At 48.8% G+C, this 17,943-nt stretch overlaps 1 protein-coding gene and 1 long non-coding RNA gene across 2 annotated transcripts in view; one reads left to right on the forward strand and one right to left on the reverse strand.

Moving 5' to 3' along the window:
• The window catches only part of LOC129385298 (uncharacterized), a 207,301-nt gene that overhangs the window by 109,754 nt on the left and 79,604 nt on the right, over positions 1-17,943 (forward strand). The gene's annotated exons all lie outside the window — the stretch shown is intronic.
• LOC126533114 (open rectifier potassium channel protein 1-like) overlaps positions 1-17,943 on the reverse strand; it is a 106,141-nt gene that overhangs the window by 32,609 nt on the left and 55,589 nt on the right. The window contains exons 3-4 of the mRNA XM_050180381.2: positions 12,157-12,333; positions 5,646-5,978 (exon numbers count right to left, since the gene is read on the reverse strand). Coding sequence (XP_050036338.1) covers positions 5,646-5,978; positions 12,157-12,333 — 510 coding nt within the window. The remainder of the gene's footprint in view (positions 1-5,645; positions 5,979-12,156; positions 12,334-17,943) is intronic.

A 17,943-nucleotide genomic window follows, 5' to 3' on the forward strand; every position in this document is an offset into this window, starting at 1 on the left:
TGTAAGAGAAAAAAAATAAGGAATAAATATTGAGCGCGTTAGTGTTTGCGGCATACACTGTCAAAAGGGGTGCTGAGTAACCCTACTGCATTGCTCTGCGCCAGCCAGAAAAGACGCGCCTCTCCGGCGGGCCTTTTAGAGCGTGTTCCGGTTGACTCTGAGCACAGTGCGACGACCCTGTTGCAGTGTGACGCAGTGCGGCCAGTTGGAGGAGGAACCGACAAAGAGCCGAATGAGCACGTTTAACTGAGGTGCGGACATAATCGAGAACGCGCGGTGCGTTCAAGAATCGGTACGCGCCATCTGTTTCCGATTCTTTTCGTCGTCTCCCATGGTTTCTGTGCTTTAGTTGGAACCTTCGCACGATGAGGACGGAGGGGACAGGTAATATAGAAGCACATGAACGCCGGGCATTTTCGCATGCCTGGGTGCAACCGTGCGCTTTAGAAGAAACAAAGTAAGACGTATATGAACCGAAAGCTATGATTAACGGTCCCACCGGAAACTCAGAACGAGTTGCCACGGCAACTGCTGGCTGTCAAGATGGGCAAGTGAAGCAGAGCAGCCAGTGTCTGTACATCGGGGAGAGAGAGAGAGAGCAAATGATAAAGGAAAGGTAGGGAGGTTAACCAGGACTGAGCCCGGCTGGCTACCCTACACTCGGGAATATATAAGAAAGAACAGGGGTTTAATCCTAAGGTGTTCACTTGCCAAAACCGCCATCTGATTATGAGGCGCGCCGCAGCGGGCTACTCCGGAATAATTTTTAAGGCGAAAGCCTTAGGTGGTTCGTTGAAGTGGCTCATACCTAAAAAACGCGGCGCTTAGTCGAGTAGTACAAAAATATCATTATCAGCAATAGTTCATACCCCCCCCCCCCCCCCCCGTAAGCAAGCAAATATGCAATGGCTCATGCCCCCGTTAGCAGTAGCTCGTAGCCCTGTAAGCAAGCAGAAAAAAAAAAAAAAAAATCCGATGGCTCATACCCTCTTAAGGCAGAGGCTACAAGCACCCAGCAAGGTGAAGCGAACAGTGCATACATTCATTGAAATCATCTATACAACACACAGAACAGCATACGTTTCAATAAAGAACTAGCTCAAAACAAGCATCCGAACCATCAACAAAGCATTGCATACCCTCGGTGGGAAGTACGCTACAGCCGAGGATGCTCGCTAAGCGAGAAACGAGGGTGCGACGTGCGAAGCGGCATGATCAAGGCATTGGACGGCCAGTGCTGCTTTGCCCTGTTGAGAGGAAGACAAACGCCGAGTTTTGTTCATTCAGTCATTCGCTGGCGCGAGTCTGACCCGTCTAGAGGAGCGCGCGAAGCCACTGCCCAGCGTCGAAAACGAGCCGAATTAAGAAGCCGAACTGCGAAAGCAAGGATGCGACGATGCGAGGCGGCAACCGTAGAAGGGAGGGTCGAAGCTCGCAGACAACGGCTTGCCACAGGTGTATATACTTCACACGTGCGGCTCGTTGTGTCTTCCAAGAGTTCTGACCCCTCCGATCGTATAACTTAATGCGTTACCAAGTGTGCAGCAAGCATTCGCCTTCAAGTGGTACTAGGAGGGTAACATGCTGCCGAACTTCTTTACTATCTGGGGTTATTTCACGCGCACTTTCTTTTCTTTTTTTGCGTTTCGCCCCCATAGAAACGCAGCCGCCACGGATGGCGTCGAATCGGCGACCACGACCTGAGCAGCGCAAACCCATTTGCCACTAATAAGCTACCGTGGCGGGTGAAATACACGGGTTACGTGACTTGGAATTGTGACGCGGTAGAAGCCGTCTAGAGACTCGACATGTCGTACATTGTTCACGTACACTGACGTATAAAGGCAACGCGCCCAGCATTAGGCCGGGGACAAGCCTCTTCCATTCCCCCAGCAGATCTAGAGCGTCTGGCTTCATATTTAGTTGCGTACCTCGGGCCGAGACATCCGTTCATTCTTAATTGGGCGCTCTGATAATTACGCTATCTTGCTGTCTCTCATATTACTGACAACTGTGACCGCATGAATGGCGACACATCCATGAAAAGTGCCCTTTGAACATCCACTCACTTGTCTATCCCACCGCAAACGTTTGAGGCTTTCTGCGTTCCGCAAAATTTATGATATCCCACAGCTCCGTGTCAATCTAATTTTCCCGCCCACTTATAGGTGTCTTCACGCATCGATCATGGCCGCAGGCCTCTGTGTTAGCCACATGTCCCACAACGGACGTATGCACTCACTTGTTTCCACGAACTTCGGGGAACTGGCATTCGCCTTGCCGGATCACTCGATCACTTCCGTGCAATCCACTGCTGGCTTTGAGAATCATGAGCTAAGATTGTATAACCAGGGATTTTCTCTTACCACAGCGTACTTCTGAGTTTTGCCACTCCTCTTTGTAACGCCTTCTGGCATCGAGGGTACTAATAAATGAAATAAAATGAAGTATTATGACTACTACTTCTGGCAAAAAAAAAAGGACGACAGGTTGCCGGCCTGCACTAAAGGGGAGAGGAGGGGCAGGACACAGAAAGGGAAGACGGAGGAATCCCACAATGAACAGCAAGAGGACAGAAGACGGGGAAAAAAAACGAGTAAGATATCGCCATATTGAGGTCGACGACTTTGCTGAGTGCTCGCATTCTGCTCTTTCATAAACGCAGTTGCTTGTATACGTGAAGTACATATATAGCACTTCAACCTGCTTTCGCAGCGCATTACATGCTATATACCAACGTCGCCACACCATGCTACGCGACACGCTGTACCTTGCCTGGCGAAGGCAAAGCTAAACGAAGTACAACACGCTCGCAAGAAGGGCGCACGCAATGAAACCGCGTCGCGTTCTCATGTAGACACCTTATAGGGAGACAATGACGGGCAAATCTTGCGCAAGCGCTCGTTGGCAAAACTTGCTCCGTGTTTGTACAGTCGCGAAGTGGTTGTTCTTGGCACGGGCTCGGCACACGCCTGCTGGTGTAGCAAGGGGTCAGCAGATGTGGCGATCTCCAGTACCGATGGACAGCGGTTGTCTATTCTTGAACAGACTCCCGTCTTGCTCTGTCGGACGCAGTCCGAAGGCGGGAGCGACCATCTATCTTGCCGCTCATGCACCAGATATAAGAAAATCTTACACATATGTTGACTTGGCGGTGACGAGACTGATGTTGGCAGACGTCGATGATGGCAAGGCAGCGACAAATATATGGGGAGCGCGTGTCGGAGGATAAGGCTTTTCAAATTTTGTGAAGTCTTGTGCAGTGAAACGGTCTCGCACACCGCTGGCTGAGCTTGAGCTTCTTATGAAGTGCTCTTATCCACACGTGTTTTCGGCGTTGACAATTAGTGGCCTATACAAGAGACCGTGACAAAAGTGCCCATCACAAATGCCACAGCGCACAGGTCCGCGCCGTCCGTGATTACTGGGGAGAGACACACTGTGTAAGTACGTGAGACCATCAACCGGAAAGCCAGGCCATCACAAATACAGTCGCACGCAGCCTATAGATACAGATGGTGAAGAGAGTCTGAATTAAGACAAAAGGCGAGCTGGGCTTATCGGCTGCAATAAATACACCCAAAAAAACAATGTTTGTCAGTCACAATTTCCTATGGAGAGACCCTTCCCACACCATTATGTAAATTCAGATTAAAGAAGAGTCGGCTCGTACGCAATACAGGGCTCTTAACTCCATGCACTCGGACAAGCCAGAAGCAACTTCTTCATGAAGAAAGGTCTGCGCGCATTTATTTAACCACAATATTCAATATGCCAAACCAAGCGTTCAAAAAAGAAAAAAAGAAGTCTAAAGCACTTCATTCTACTCTCTTCGCCTGGTCCCACGCATGCACCTGTACTCTTCGATACACGCCGTTTATGAATGTAAGAGAGGCGTTAGTCTAAAAGCGACAAGACAGCAAGGACTAGGCATATAGCAGCGAAGATCTCTCGTGACGCCAAGGTCTCGCCAGAAGTGAGCGGCGCGCGAGTCTACTTTGTTCGAATACTGTCTCACAGACGCGCTCACAGAAATGGACGCGCGCACGGACACGGCCCGGGCCTCAAAGGGACCGCCCCGTTCGTGTTGCCAATAGGGGCCTTCTCCTCCTCCTCCTTGCGAGCACTACAGGGACACGTAATCGAGAGCGGCGGCCTATTCTGGACCCTCTGGAATTGAGCCAGGGACGCACTTCGCCAGCGACCGGGACCCCGTCTCCGCCGAGCATGTGTGCATGCACTCATCCCACGCGCCACCCCCCCTTCGTCCCACAGCCTGAAACCGGACACAACCGGCATGCACTGCCATGAGTGCTTCGCTCGTGTAAAACGTGCGTGTTGTTTTGTTGGACAGCCGTCCAGAGGACATCAATCGGTGACTGCCGCCGACGGTCGCGGTTGAAGTCGCCCCCACTGCCGGACTCTCGACTTCGTCGGTGCTCGTCACGGTCGTGTTTACGGGAAAGCGACAGTGGGCTTTGGGGGGTTGCCCCGAGGAACTCGTCTCTTCCACTTCTATTAGCGGTAGCCGAGACAGAACCGCCGGTGATCACTTCAGTCGAGTCAACACTGAAGCCATGCGCGACGTCTGCGCGGGCCTGAGGAGGATAAATGGTGCTTCGGTTCCGAGAAAAAGAAAACCGTTTCGAAATGAGCAATCCAGTATCGAGTGCGCCGCCTCGCGAACTCTGTGCGCTTGCAGATTCTTTCATAATCTGTTCTGTAGCGTAGCTTAGCGCAAAACAAAGAAGAAAAAAGTGTTTGGTGGCGGCAGCTGCATGTGACTCACTCTTTTTGGCGGTAAACGTCTGTCTCTATGTACGAGCGACGAATACAACCACAGCAGATGGCATGCAAGATTAATACAAACAAACAAACAAACAAACAAACAAACAAACAAACAAACAAACAAACAAACAAACAAACAAACAAACTGTCTGGACTCTGGCGCCACAGTTCGAATCCCGGTCACTGCGATGGAAGCACAACTGAACTTCGGCGCCCTTGACGTGATCGACTGCGGAATGTGTCTGTGTGCCTACCATTGCTGACATCCTATATTCGGTCGTGGGCAAATGTGACATGTTAGTGCCGTCCCTTTACAGCGTGCAAGTCATATCTTTACTGAAGAAACTCACATGCACGTAATATCATATCTAGCAATCCCATATGATGCACGGGAATATGCGGGTTTTTGTATGGCATACCCATGTGGTGTACACACTGGAAGTGGGACGTACGGGCATTTTTCTATAAAAGCTGGATTAAGATCCCTACTTGCACCAGACGTCTGAAACAGTGGTGGCGGGACAAGTCGACACCGTCAGATTTCACAGTGCGATAGGCACTCTTTGAGAGCACTGCGACGTTTCCTTTCTTTCTTTTCATTTCTATTTTGACCCGATCCCCTTGTGTAATCGCCCGCATCAAAGGGCATCGGCCACATCATCACCACCGTCGTGCATGTGCACCCGCAGCTTCAAGTGCCTGTTGTAAGCGCACCAGGAAATCAGCGGTGACCTTTTTAACTTCTTGCTCGCTCGCGAATTGCCCATTCGAACTTCCATATAGCACGGCACAAACATATAGCGTCCTGTGTGTGTGCGTGCACTATACGCGGGGGGAGGAACAGGAGGAGTACGCACCGGCCACGTAGTCCCCGAACCCGATGGTGGCGAGCGTGATGAAGCAGTAGTAGAGCCCCTCGAGGTAGGACCAGTCCTCGGTGAACATGAACACGGCGGCCGGCAGCAGCAGGAACACCAGCAGCCAGGGCAGCAGGAATGTGCAGAGGTTGGCCGCGAGCGCCAGCCGGGGCGCCCGGTGGCCCCGGGCGCGCTTCAGGCCGCGCACCATGCCGCGCGCGAAGTGGTCCCCGATGCCGGCCAGCAGGATGCCCGTCATGGGCACGCCCACCACGGCGTACAGCACGCAGAACACGCGGCCCCACGCCGTCGACGGGGCCAGGTGGCCGTAGCCTGAGCGAGACAGAGCATATCCCCGTGGGGCACATCCCGAGGCTCACCGGGATTCGTTCGAGTATACGAGAAAGGGAAACAAACGCCCGTGTCGGGGGCACCAAAGGGATAAAATCCATGAGTGCAGATTTTTGGGCTAGTTGGTTGGCTGCATCAATTGATGTCGCAGCTCTGGATCTTGACACGGACATGAAAGACGACAGGACGTGGTGCACGTGCCTTTCACATCCGTGTCAAGATCCAGCGCTATGACTTCACTTGAACCAAAGGGATAACTCTACGGCAGGAAAATTAAACGAAGATGTGTACAGAGATAACGCAAGGTTTTTTCGGCTTTGGGGAAACGCTGCTGAATTGACACGAACAGATACGTACAAAATAAAAAAAAAGGGGGTAAGGGGGTGAATTAAGAGAGAGAACTATAGGGATGCAACGCACGTGTTGTGAAGCGAATCTTTAATGGAGTGGTTAATTAAACGCTACCGAGCCTAATGACGATGCGTACCATTGTGTTTGCTTTCACCTCATGCGACGTGTAATCTCATGCATCCTTCTGCATGTGGGTCTGTTTGCGCCTCACGTCCATTTGAACGCTGAATCAACGTGTTGTTGCCAGCTGTATGCTGCGCTAGGGCTTTAGGATGAAGCCTACCAGAAAACTGTGGTTCTGCGCTGTGAAAGGATGTGATTGTGTGCCTGTGTTCTGCCTCTGTATCCCTGTATTCTTTTCGAACTTTTCTGCCCCGTTGCACAGTGTGTAGGGTAACAGACGAAATTTCTTGTTCTCGTTAAACCACCCATACCTTTCTTTTGTCAAAAACTTCGGCTGGTCCTAATTACCTTATGCATCGGTAAAACAGAGGTGAAACGCTCTAGAAAGCGACAATAGGGACGAATGGAAAGGCATCGTAACACCGGTTGTGAAAGATGGTTTCATTATAGAGGTAAAGGTTTAGCGGCATACGAGAAGTGGGTCGTACAAGCCTGTCTCTGGACTGCTACTCCACAACTATAAGGGAAAAGGTTAGGTAGAGCCAGTGTGAAAGGAAGAGGGCGAAAATGAGGCGACGGTACAATACTAGAGTGTATGTTAGGGATTCGTCCAACGTACGGTACATACACACGATGCGTAGTTCTCAAAGAGCGCCGGCGTCGTTATATGGCGCCCGTATATTTCCATACGCCAATGCGCCCGACATAGGAATAAACACCCTGATAAGGTGCACGAGTTGAACGCCAGCAAAACACTACAGGAGTCCGAAGTGCCACTTCGCAAGAGCTAAATGAACTAATAAGGTTTCGAGTACCGATGAAGTAGAGGGGCTACAAAAGGCGCCGTGGGCCACCGATTAACTTTGCCGGCCTGGAAGTTTCATCAACGCGCACCCAATGCTCGATACACGAGCGTGCTTAAATTCAGGCTTCGCACGATAGCATGGGCTACGAATTGAACCCGCAACCTCGCTACAGCCACTTAGCCACCATAGCACTGATCAGCAAAACAGAGGGCAAACACTATAAACCAACGACAAACGCTCGCTGTGCACTTAGTAAAAGGGCAAATTACGAAGACCCATTTCATCGGTCCACACGAACACAATGGATGCCCGTGGAAAGGGCGACAAGTAAAAGGGCAAATTACGAAGACCTATTTCATCGGTCCACACGAACACAATAGACGCCCGTGGAAAGGGCGACAATGGCTCACATTCAAAAGCCCTATAGTAGACGCAATTAGTGCCTCGAGCGGCCAGTCGCGCGACAATTTTGCGTGCATTCGCAAGCTTCTTTCACAGTCGGAAAAACACTTTTCCGTAGCACGTATTGAACAACAGAAGGCTGTATCGGCAGTTGTTCATGTTGCTCTGCAATTTTCTCGTTGACACTTTTCATCTAATTGTAATATTTGAGAAGTTGATTAATTAATGAAGGCTAATTATGCAGTTATGCGGAATTTAAATAAAGAGATAATCTGAGTGTCTGCAAGCGACGGCAAACAACATTACCTTGGTTCTGTCCAGCTACGTGGCATTCGCATATTTTAAAGCTCTGGCTAAAGTTAGCTGGCACACCCCATATAAGACGAGAGGCTTGCCATTCATACAGCTTTAGAGCAGTTAGATGACACGCCTTCCACGGAAGGTGAAATGCTGTGGGACCGTGGCCTCGTGTGCTGAAAGCTCGAAAGAGCTGCTGCCTTTGTTGAGGTGCACCAGTCTGTGCGACCGCAGGTGATGGCCTGGGCAAGTACCGGAAATGTTGCAACCTAGAAGCACGACATCACAACGTGATACCTGAGACGACGGCACGGCGAAAGAGCTGCTCGTGAAAATCAAGCCGAATCTCTCTCTCTCTCTCGGCACCACAATCACGTCCCATATAAGCGCCGTGAGAGCGTGACTAAATACGTATACAGCGAATGCCACTTGCATGCATGGTGCGCCTCGTCTGTCACCGGTCATATATACGAGAACTTCATGTTCCGTGAACTCCGCGAGATTGTTGGAACGGACCGGAGCTTTGCAGACAACGGAGCGCGCTGATTCCGCACCCTTCAAAAGTGGAGCGGGAGCCTTTGTGTCATACTCGGCGTGTACGCTGCATTACGCAAGCGGCCCCAAGAGCACTTTCGACACACCTGTCGTTGGGAGGCGCTGTTGCGAAAGGGCGGAGACGAAGTTGACGCGGTTCCAGCTGGGGTACGTGCGGGCTCATCGACGTCGTTGTGTCTGCTGTTAGGCAGAGGTAAAGAGCGAGCAGTCGCGACCGACGTTTTGCACGATGCGAAGCGAGCGAGTTTTTTCCGAGAAACGTGCCGCAAAGGAACGTGCTCGCTCGCTAACAAAGGTGCGACTATACTAACATTTGTGCGCATGAAATTCAAGCGGCTGCTCGAAGATTCGACAATAAAGTTCGATTTTTAAACAGTGATGTGGCTGCCAAGTTGTCTTTCAATTCCTGTCCACATCTAAATATCCTTTTCTTTTATTTGTTTGTTTTATATTTCAGAATAGTTTATTTTGGCATGGCTGCCTTTTTAGGAAACATTCGTGGTCCGAAAATTCATTGTCGTTTTAAAGTTCAATTCAGAAATGTCTGCACGCCTGGCCAGTTGCTCCGCAACCCGAGCTAACCAAGTCTGCTGGCGGTTGACAGAGCGTGGGCATATTCGTCCTCGCATGCCTGCCTTGGATCCTGGGTTCGATTCCTAGTCGACGACGACGAATCGTTTTTCATTTAGAACGTTTCTTAACGCGAAATCCAGATGGCTTTACAATAGAGCACTGCGATGTACCTATGTTCAGATGGGTGACGACTTTCAGCTCCATACCGCTGCCATAGACGCACTGCCGCCGTGGCCCGTGCACACGAAGTGCCAAATGCTAAACCTCGATCCGTGTGTTCCTAAGCTTGCGTTTCGGACAAGGGTGTGAGTAAACGGAATTGTTTAGAGCTGTCATTCGGCGCGGCGTGCGACGGATGCGGTAGTCGGTGAACTTTCCCCGTTGACCAAAACAGCGTTTGGCAAACGGATCGTCTGTACCAGCCATTCCGAAAGGACTCGCCACGCGATTACTTCTTGCTCTGTTCGCGTGTTTCCTTACCGCAAGCCTCACGGCGCTGCAACATGCATGGTTGACGTGCGAACCGCACACGTGTCGCGAAGCGGGGTCGACGTCGCGCATTATTAGCATATGCCGTGTCAGCCTACATAGTGAGTCTGACTGTGACGACGAGGACGACGCAGTTATTGGTGCTGCAACCACAGCCGACTGTTGATTCGGACAAGTGCGTTGACTTCGTGGTAAAACTTGTTGTTTGTACTAGGGTGGTTGCTTGGGCTAGTTGGCAAATCATGATAAAAGCGACCTACAGCGCGAAGGACAAGGACCGCGAGAGACGACATACACTGCGCTGTTGTTTCCTTTGAGTGGATACGATGTGTCCGTATTCGTTCATAAAGCGAAACTTTCTTTGCCTACTTTCCCGGGTCTGGCGTGGCCAGCTGCCTGGCTGCTGGGTGCTGTCGGTTAGGAAAGAGAAGTTTAATAGGCTTGACAGAACATATAACATCAACGAGACGTCAGCAATTCGCGATAGTGACGTGAGGAGAGACACAAAAGCTAGGAGTTCTCAAAAGCGTCTAACAGAAATGAGCATACTACAATGTGCCCATTTTGCCCGTGCACAAACAGCAGTTTGAAGGGCATGTCCACGAATAAAAAACGTTCACGGGGACAAACAAAAGTTTGAAGGACGGTCAACAAAGAAAGCGGTCGCGAACACGAAACATGTTGAACACGTTGTGGGGCTATAGTTGGTTCAAAGCTTTCAAAAGATGAAGCGCCAACAGAGACAGCCCACTCTTTTTGTTCTTTTTTAATGTGCTGTCGCTGTTGGTGCTTCATCTTTTGAAAACGAAACATGTTATGCAATACACAGGTCTGAGTAATACTGTAGCTTGGCCAACGACACACGATTGTTCCTAATTATCAGAAAGCGTGTTGACCATGGTCGAGCTGTTCTTTCCTAGTCGTTATCTCGGCGTATGTGTGCGTGTGTGTGTGTGCGTGTATATATATATATATATATATATATATATATATATATATATATATATATATATATATATATATATATATATATATATATATATATATATATATCAAGCGCATCGATATGTTAATGAAATGGCCACTCTCTTCCAGAATGGGCATGTCCCACTACGTACGAATCCTACATCAGACATGAAAATATGATTTCGCCTCACAGATATCTATAAGGCGTAGCGAACTCGTAACAGATTGGTTAATTACATTTCACAGGTTCTTTAAATTATTCTTGATTTAGCCATTCGGCATGTGCCACTGTGGGCGTGCCCGATTATTTGCTGCATAGGACGAAATCAAATAAAATACTACGCGTTGCCGCTAGTTGAAAGGTATTCAATGAACCGCTTTATTGAACCTTCGCTTCACATACATTCCAACATGTTCGTTGTACCTGCATACATTCTTTTTCTTGCGTCTTTTTTGCTGTGTTTGAGAACTGCGGTCTCACGTTTGCTTCCTCAACACTCTGCTGCATTTATTTCATTTACATTTGAGAGCCCATAAAACGTATCTTATTGATCATCTGCGACGTTTTCGCTCATGTAAACTTATGAATAAATATAAATGCATAAGCATGAGACTGTAGAGAAGCGAAATTGAGGAAAACTTTGCCGGAACGGGGGGCCGGCCCAGTTTCAGCACAGAGTCCCTATAACTCCAGGTATAATGCTGGAGAGTTCAGCGTCGAGGCACGGAATACGATCACACGCACTTGAAGGCGAGTCCTCGCTAAGACTGCCGAAAAACAACTTGCGTCACCAACGCCTCGTTGACGCGAACGCAACCGAAGATGCATCGCTATACCATACTGCGCCAACTCCTCCCCAAAGACATCATCGCTCACGTACCCGTCGCAGGTAGCGGCTGTAAACAGGGTTTTCTGGGCTCCGAAGTTCTCGACCGTGTGCTGCACCCGGCTCCTAGACTCACGCTGGAAGCGCGCCCGCCGGTGACAGCAGTGTGTTCAATGGGGCTGGTTGGTTCATCTTAGAATTAAAAACAGGAACAGCGCAACACAGGACGAGCGAGTAAAGAGCACAGGACAGAGTGCTGTCCTGTGTTGCGCTGTTCCTGTTTTTATTCACAGGTGTTGTTAGCCTTCACCGACAGAATGGTGCAACATATCTTTGCGGAACCCTCCGCCGATTGCTCGAACTCCGGAAAGGGACAAAACGAGCTCCGTGCCCTCAACATCTCGGCCTGCATGGCGTCAACACTTCCGCGTCTCAGGATGCGCAAAGGTTCTCACTCCTATACCGGACTCGTGCACCTATACACTACATGTATATGCATGCTGCCTACATCGCGCAACCTGACTGTTTTGGAATCCCCGCATTATCAGTCCTTTCAGCAGAGGACGGCGAAGTCGCTGTTACACTTGTACAACAAACAGACTCGTATAGTGTCGGTCATCTTTATGAGAGCGATCACGTGAGCCCGCGACGACTCGTCGGCTACGTGTTGCTCAGGTTGCAGTGTTACACGTTACATGCTACAGTGTCGCCATTACAGTCTATATATATTTTGAAGAGAAAAGAAGAAAAAAAGATCGCCGCTCTCCTTACCGATGGTCGTGACGACGGTGATGGCGAAGAAGAAGGAGTTGTAGAAGTTCCAGTTGGTGTGCGTGTCCTGCCCGTGCTCGTCCATGAGATTCTTGCTGCGCGCGTCCGCCAGCTGCGCCACGATCTTCTTGATGTACGAGCTGTTCAGTCCGCTCAGGTTCTGCGACGCCAGCTGCTCTGCACGTGCAAAACACGCGCGAACGCCATGCTCGAGTGGGCTTCTTGGTATACATGCGCGTCTCGGTAAAAGACAGTTTTTTTTTTCTTTTTTCTTTTTTTTAGCGGCCCAACGCAGAATTAACACTTGGAGACACGCGTGTCAGTTCCCTGTCCACGTCACTGTTGCCGAAAGAAATAGATTATCTGTCACGTTGTCCCTTTCTTTGCTCCGTTGTTTCGCGCGTCTTTATCTAGCGTTTGGGTGTCAGCCGGCGCGTCGTCCTCGTGGTTATTTCTCTCTCCCGTGCTGCGCTTTTAAACCTGCTCTTTTGCAAAGAGCGGACGATCGAGCGTTTCGTCGCAATGCGTGGTATGTTTGTTGTTGCTTATCGCTGAAAAAAAAGAAAAAGAGCGTGCGGCTTTCAGTGGCACTTCCCACTAGTTTTGTTTCACCGTCAGTGTTGTAGAATTTCTGCGTAGCTCTTTTCCACTTCCGTCCGCACGTCGGCGCAGAAATCGCGTCGGAAGTCGATTGACAGCTCAGAGGGACCAGTACGCGTGCATTCTGGCTTTGTAGTCACTGGATTACAAGAGAGACTGCCGCAAGAAAAAGAAAGATAATCAAATGAAGGAATAACTGGAAAGAGGTGAGCTTGGACAGGAATCGGCATTCAGGAACTGGCCCTTTCAGTGACGTTTGCACAAGCGAACACCTCTACTATTCCACTGCCGTGCTCATCTCCTGGCTGCTTATGCGAAAATAGCTTGTCTCCGCACGCGTTACAAACTGCCCTTTCGTACCGCTGAATAATATATTGAAAGGAGGTCGACAAATAAATATGCCTTCATATTTCGTTTATATTTCAATTTTACTGCGGAGCCACGTGTCTGGCAGTTCCGAGCTGTTATCTCGGATGTTCTCATAATTTGCATAACACCAAACGGACATTATAGAACGATCTGGCGGTCGCGGATTTCGCGTTGAAACACTCCGCCGAGACATTCAATTACGCTCGCGAAGCAGCAAGAAACAGCGAGCACACCCAGCAAATGACGGATATAAGCAGTGCAGGTATAATACAGATAACAATCAACACTGATAACACAGAGAACATTTTTATTGTGAGAAAAAGCAGTGACGTCGGCCCTAGGAGCTTAATTGCTTCTGGCCTGACTCTATTTAAGGGAAATGGTGAAGGGGAATGAGAGAGAGGAGGGAGTGAGGAATGGAGGAAGGGAGTGTGGATGACGATTATATTGAACGGTGACATCGCTTAAACCGAACTGGAAGGGACAGAAACTTGTGTTTCGTTTATCCGAATGTGTTTCATTTAAGCGGAGAATACAAAAATCGCCAACAATCGCTTTATTAGAAAAGCGGCGTCCTGTTATTTTGATATTACTTCCTTGAAAAAAAAAAAAAAACCTTTACTGCGCTCTGCTTTTAACTTTGTAGATTCCTTTGCGTAAGATTGGTGTTCATGCGCGAAAGGATTCCCAAAACACTGATTAGGGCTGCTTGGTGTGGCATATATATACTGGGAAACCCGATAGTGCTAAAAAGACAGGGACAGACATAGAAAAGACACAGTTTCATTAGTTCCGCGTGGTGTCGTTTCTGGCCGTCCCTGTCTTTTAGCGACATTGACTAAACTGCATGCACTATTCTTCTAACACTTTGTTGTTTCTCTGGCGTAAGGTTGCTATTCATGCGCGGAAGATTACCAAAGGTTCAGCAGTCTCCTTGCGTTAGAAACAGCGCTGCAGACTCTCAGCTGCTGCTCTTGCCGTGCCGTCCCAAAACGCAACGCGCACTGTAACACCGATATCTGTGTCTTCGTCAACAGAATCATGGTCTTCGCCATGAATTTCACCGATAATATTTTTCAGCTCTCTCCTCAGAGCAGCTATCAAAGGCATCATCTTAGTCTTTTATTCATGACGGTGGGAACGAAGCAGTGTAGTGTCAGCGGGACTGCACGATTCAACGTGTACTCCCTAGTTCTCTCTTCTTAATTTCTCAGGAATTTTCACTTGCACAGCTAAGTTCTCATGATGCAGACACAGTTGCAGTTTCTACATGTTTGGTTTGCCTTAACTTTCTCACAATCGCCCGATGTATTAAATTTTCTTCGCTATTTATAGCGTCCCCGTTTGACAAAGTTTCGAACTCTTCCTGTTCCGCGCACGCCGATGACGTAGGTGGCAGTTCTGGTCAGAGTACCTTTTAACTGAAGTTCAGGAAAATATGGGTTGCGTTCTACCCAAGTTTATTATTATTATGGGCGGCCAACCAAATTTGATACTATTTCCCCCTTTATCCGGCATTCCCGTTTAAGCGAGTTTTGTTTATCCTGAGTCCATTGCATAGTTATATTTCACTGTAATAGTGAACTATAGTAGCACACTATAACTATAGTTCACTGTACTGTAAGTTCACTATAACTACACTGGAAAATAATTTACACCTCAAAAGGTGAATGCGGGTGTAAGTCGTTTTACAATGTACAGCTCAATATAGGTCACTGATAGCGAATCACTACGCTGTAGTATGCACGTGCGACGCGCAGACGTGTTCTAATCACAGCACGCCACAATGCGCAGGCGCATGCCGTGTATTTCCAAATTCCGGAGGTGAGGCCGCTCTTCCCTGTGTAGGCCAGCAGTGATATTGTTTCTCGCAAAGCACTTTCAGCGCTGTTCCACGCCACCAGAGCCACTGGCTTCAAGAAAGGTCTATCGTCCAAAGGTATCTACGTATAGCTTAACGAAAAGCACGGCGCTGGTGAACATCGCATCCGGTTAACGTATGGGAAAATAATCTCGCACACACCGAGACGCCCAGCCGACCCGTACACAACACAATGACCTTCGCGTTGTATATATATACTATAGCAGCACGCATCTTCGTTGCCGGAAAAAAAGGCAACCTTGTAACCTATCGTGCGATAACTTTATCGCGTATGTCCAAGTTCAGCGGGTGCCCCCCGTCTTGTGTTTCAATAAGAATCATCATAATAATAAATATAAACAAGTGCAGCCCCGAAGCTTCGAGGTCGTTCGAATAGCGCGGTTCCTTGTTCTCCGTTCGCGTTTTTTTTACGAGAAACCGAGCGGCAAGAAAGAACCCGACTGGCCTCGTTCCGATGACGTCAGCGGATTCTCCGCGCCCTCGTGGGTGCAATCTCTTATTTAATTTTTTTTTAGTTGTTTTGTCTCGCAGGCCGCCGCTAAAACGGCGCCCGCGCCTTCAAGCTGCAGCTGTTGGCCCGGCTGCTCGTGCCGGTGTGCGTGCGCGTGTTTGGTTGCGAGGGATAGCAAAGCACCGTCAGACATTCATTGCCGTCCGAAGAAGAAATACAGCTTTTGGGTTATACCCTCCTTTTTGCACTTCCAGTCGCCTATCAAAACACACAGTTGCCCAGCAGCGACGCCTTCGGGTATAACAATCCGGACCCGCGGCCCTGGCCGCGTGCAACCTAAACTCGACAAATCCGTGCAGCCTTGTTGAACGTACGTTTTCTCCAGTCCTTCTATAGAGTAGGTAGTTTTAGACTAGGGGACGCAAGCGGCTTTCGTGCGCAAGAAGTAAGGGCCATGGTACTGCGCATGCGCAGACCCCTACACCTGTATCTGCGCATGCGCAGTACCGTGGCTCTTCTTGCGTACGCAAGCCGCTTGAACTCTCCAGTAACTCTATCGAGGGGGCCGTCGCGCCTGTGGTTCCACTTGTGCCGAGACGCAACTAGGCTGCGTTTTATTCCGTGAGTGCATGCGATGCTCGAGTCTGTTGTGTCCCGTCACGTTATAAGTACATTGTCATCGGTCAGTTCAAGTGTTTAAAGAAACGCGGAACCGGCCACGCTGGAATTGTTCGGTGGGGTTGTAGCTTTGTTGACGAAGACGCGTATCGCCTTCTTCTATGGAATGGCCGCACCGTGACACATCAAGACGCTGACCTACGTCATTGTTAATGACATTCGACCGCAGACCCGTCAGCGTGAAGGAATTGTTAGGGCCGTGGGCAACAAGAAGAAGACTATTGACTGAAAAAAGCACGAGGGCTGTGTCCAACAGGAGCAGAGTAACTAGTGTGCTTAACAGCATTAGGAAATCTTCTAGAAGAGAGCAGCATTATTGGCGGTTATTAAGGCCCGACAAAAATAAAAAAATGTTTCTTAAGTAATTCTTTATTTTTGTTGTTAAGGTGCATATGTGATATTATCGTGGTTATAAAGCATAGTTGCTCGAGTGTTTATTATGTGACACCGTTGTTTGCATTGTCGCTTTAAATGCCTCTCTGTATGTTCTCGTCTCTTTATTTTTTCATGTATGCGACAACGCAGTTAACTTTGTTGTAACTATGCCGCATATTGTTATATAATTCATGTTTCAACTGCGTGATGTTTGTGCGACATATTCAACTATATTTTTAAATAAATGAATTCTTAATTAATTACTTGATGACGAATACTGCAATTTACGAATTGTAGCCGGTGAGTTTGAAAGGTGTATTCCCTTGAAATGAACCTTCAAGATGACACTAGTTGCAAACTACTGTGACGTGGATAAGACTAGGCAAAACAAAAGGGAAACTGTATTTAGGTAATACATACAGAGAAAGTAGCCGAGATGGCGAGAGAACAACCACACGATACTCATCGATCCTTCGATCCTCGTCTTCATCCCCTATCTCGAGCCTTGTCCAATGTACGGGAATGGCTTGTAACAACATTATTTCCCAAAGTGGGGGACGGAATAGATGGGCGTTCCTGTTACTTTCGTGCTTCAGTGCATAAAAGAGCGTTTTCTTAAGAAAGTAAGCGGACTAACGGTGAATTTTTACGGCAGGTATGATGCCGCATATCTCCGCAAACCAAAGCCATTCTGGAAATTCATTACAAGTGGATACGCGTTGCAAGTTCACCGGCTACAATTCGCAAATTGCAGTATCTGCCGTAAAGTAATTAATGAAGAAGCTAACTAGTTCATTTTTGTTAATTAATTAAGAATGTGTTTCGATTTCTCGTACGAGTAATGTCCACCTCTCTGAACAATCCAGCTCAAATAATAGAATCATGTTATCTGCAAGAGGCAATTTTTTTTTAAACGCCGCAAAACTTAAGAGCGATCGCCCCGTATATAGCTGGGATTCTGTAACGTTGGAGATCAGTGATCACAGTTCTCTGAGAGAGGTCTTCATCATTAGTTTGCAGCGTCAGCTGCTGCTGCTGACGATTATAATGACAACAACGCTAGTGACCACGGTTGTGCAAAGACGAAGCTGTTTAGGTAAACCCGTTTCCATATCACACTTTTACCAGTTTTTGTACTGCCAACATCTTCCCGATACCATCCAAATCTTGGCCAATCCCCCGCAGTGGGTACGCGCAATCGAAGAAGGAAATCCAATCCAATCCAATTGCTGAATGGCGCTCGAGTGGCGGTTAGTAAGCCCCGTTCCCTCCCTGCTGCACAGTTATTTCCCATGAGCTCCGGGGCACAAGTTGCTCGCCGCCGGATCTTCGCCGGGAGAACAGCGCTCGGCCATTGTGTTTGGCTCCGGCACCTCGCGGATACGACTTCGCGATGGTGCAGCGCCTGCGCACCGCAGCTGCTGCCGCGGCA

This window comes from Dermacentor andersoni, chromosome 7 (assembly GCF_023375885.2).
Source record: "Dermacentor andersoni chromosome 7, qqDerAnde1_hic_scaffold, whole genome shotgun sequence".
NCBI lineage: Eukaryota > Metazoa > Arthropoda > Arachnida > Ixodida > Ixodidae > Dermacentor > Dermacentor andersoni.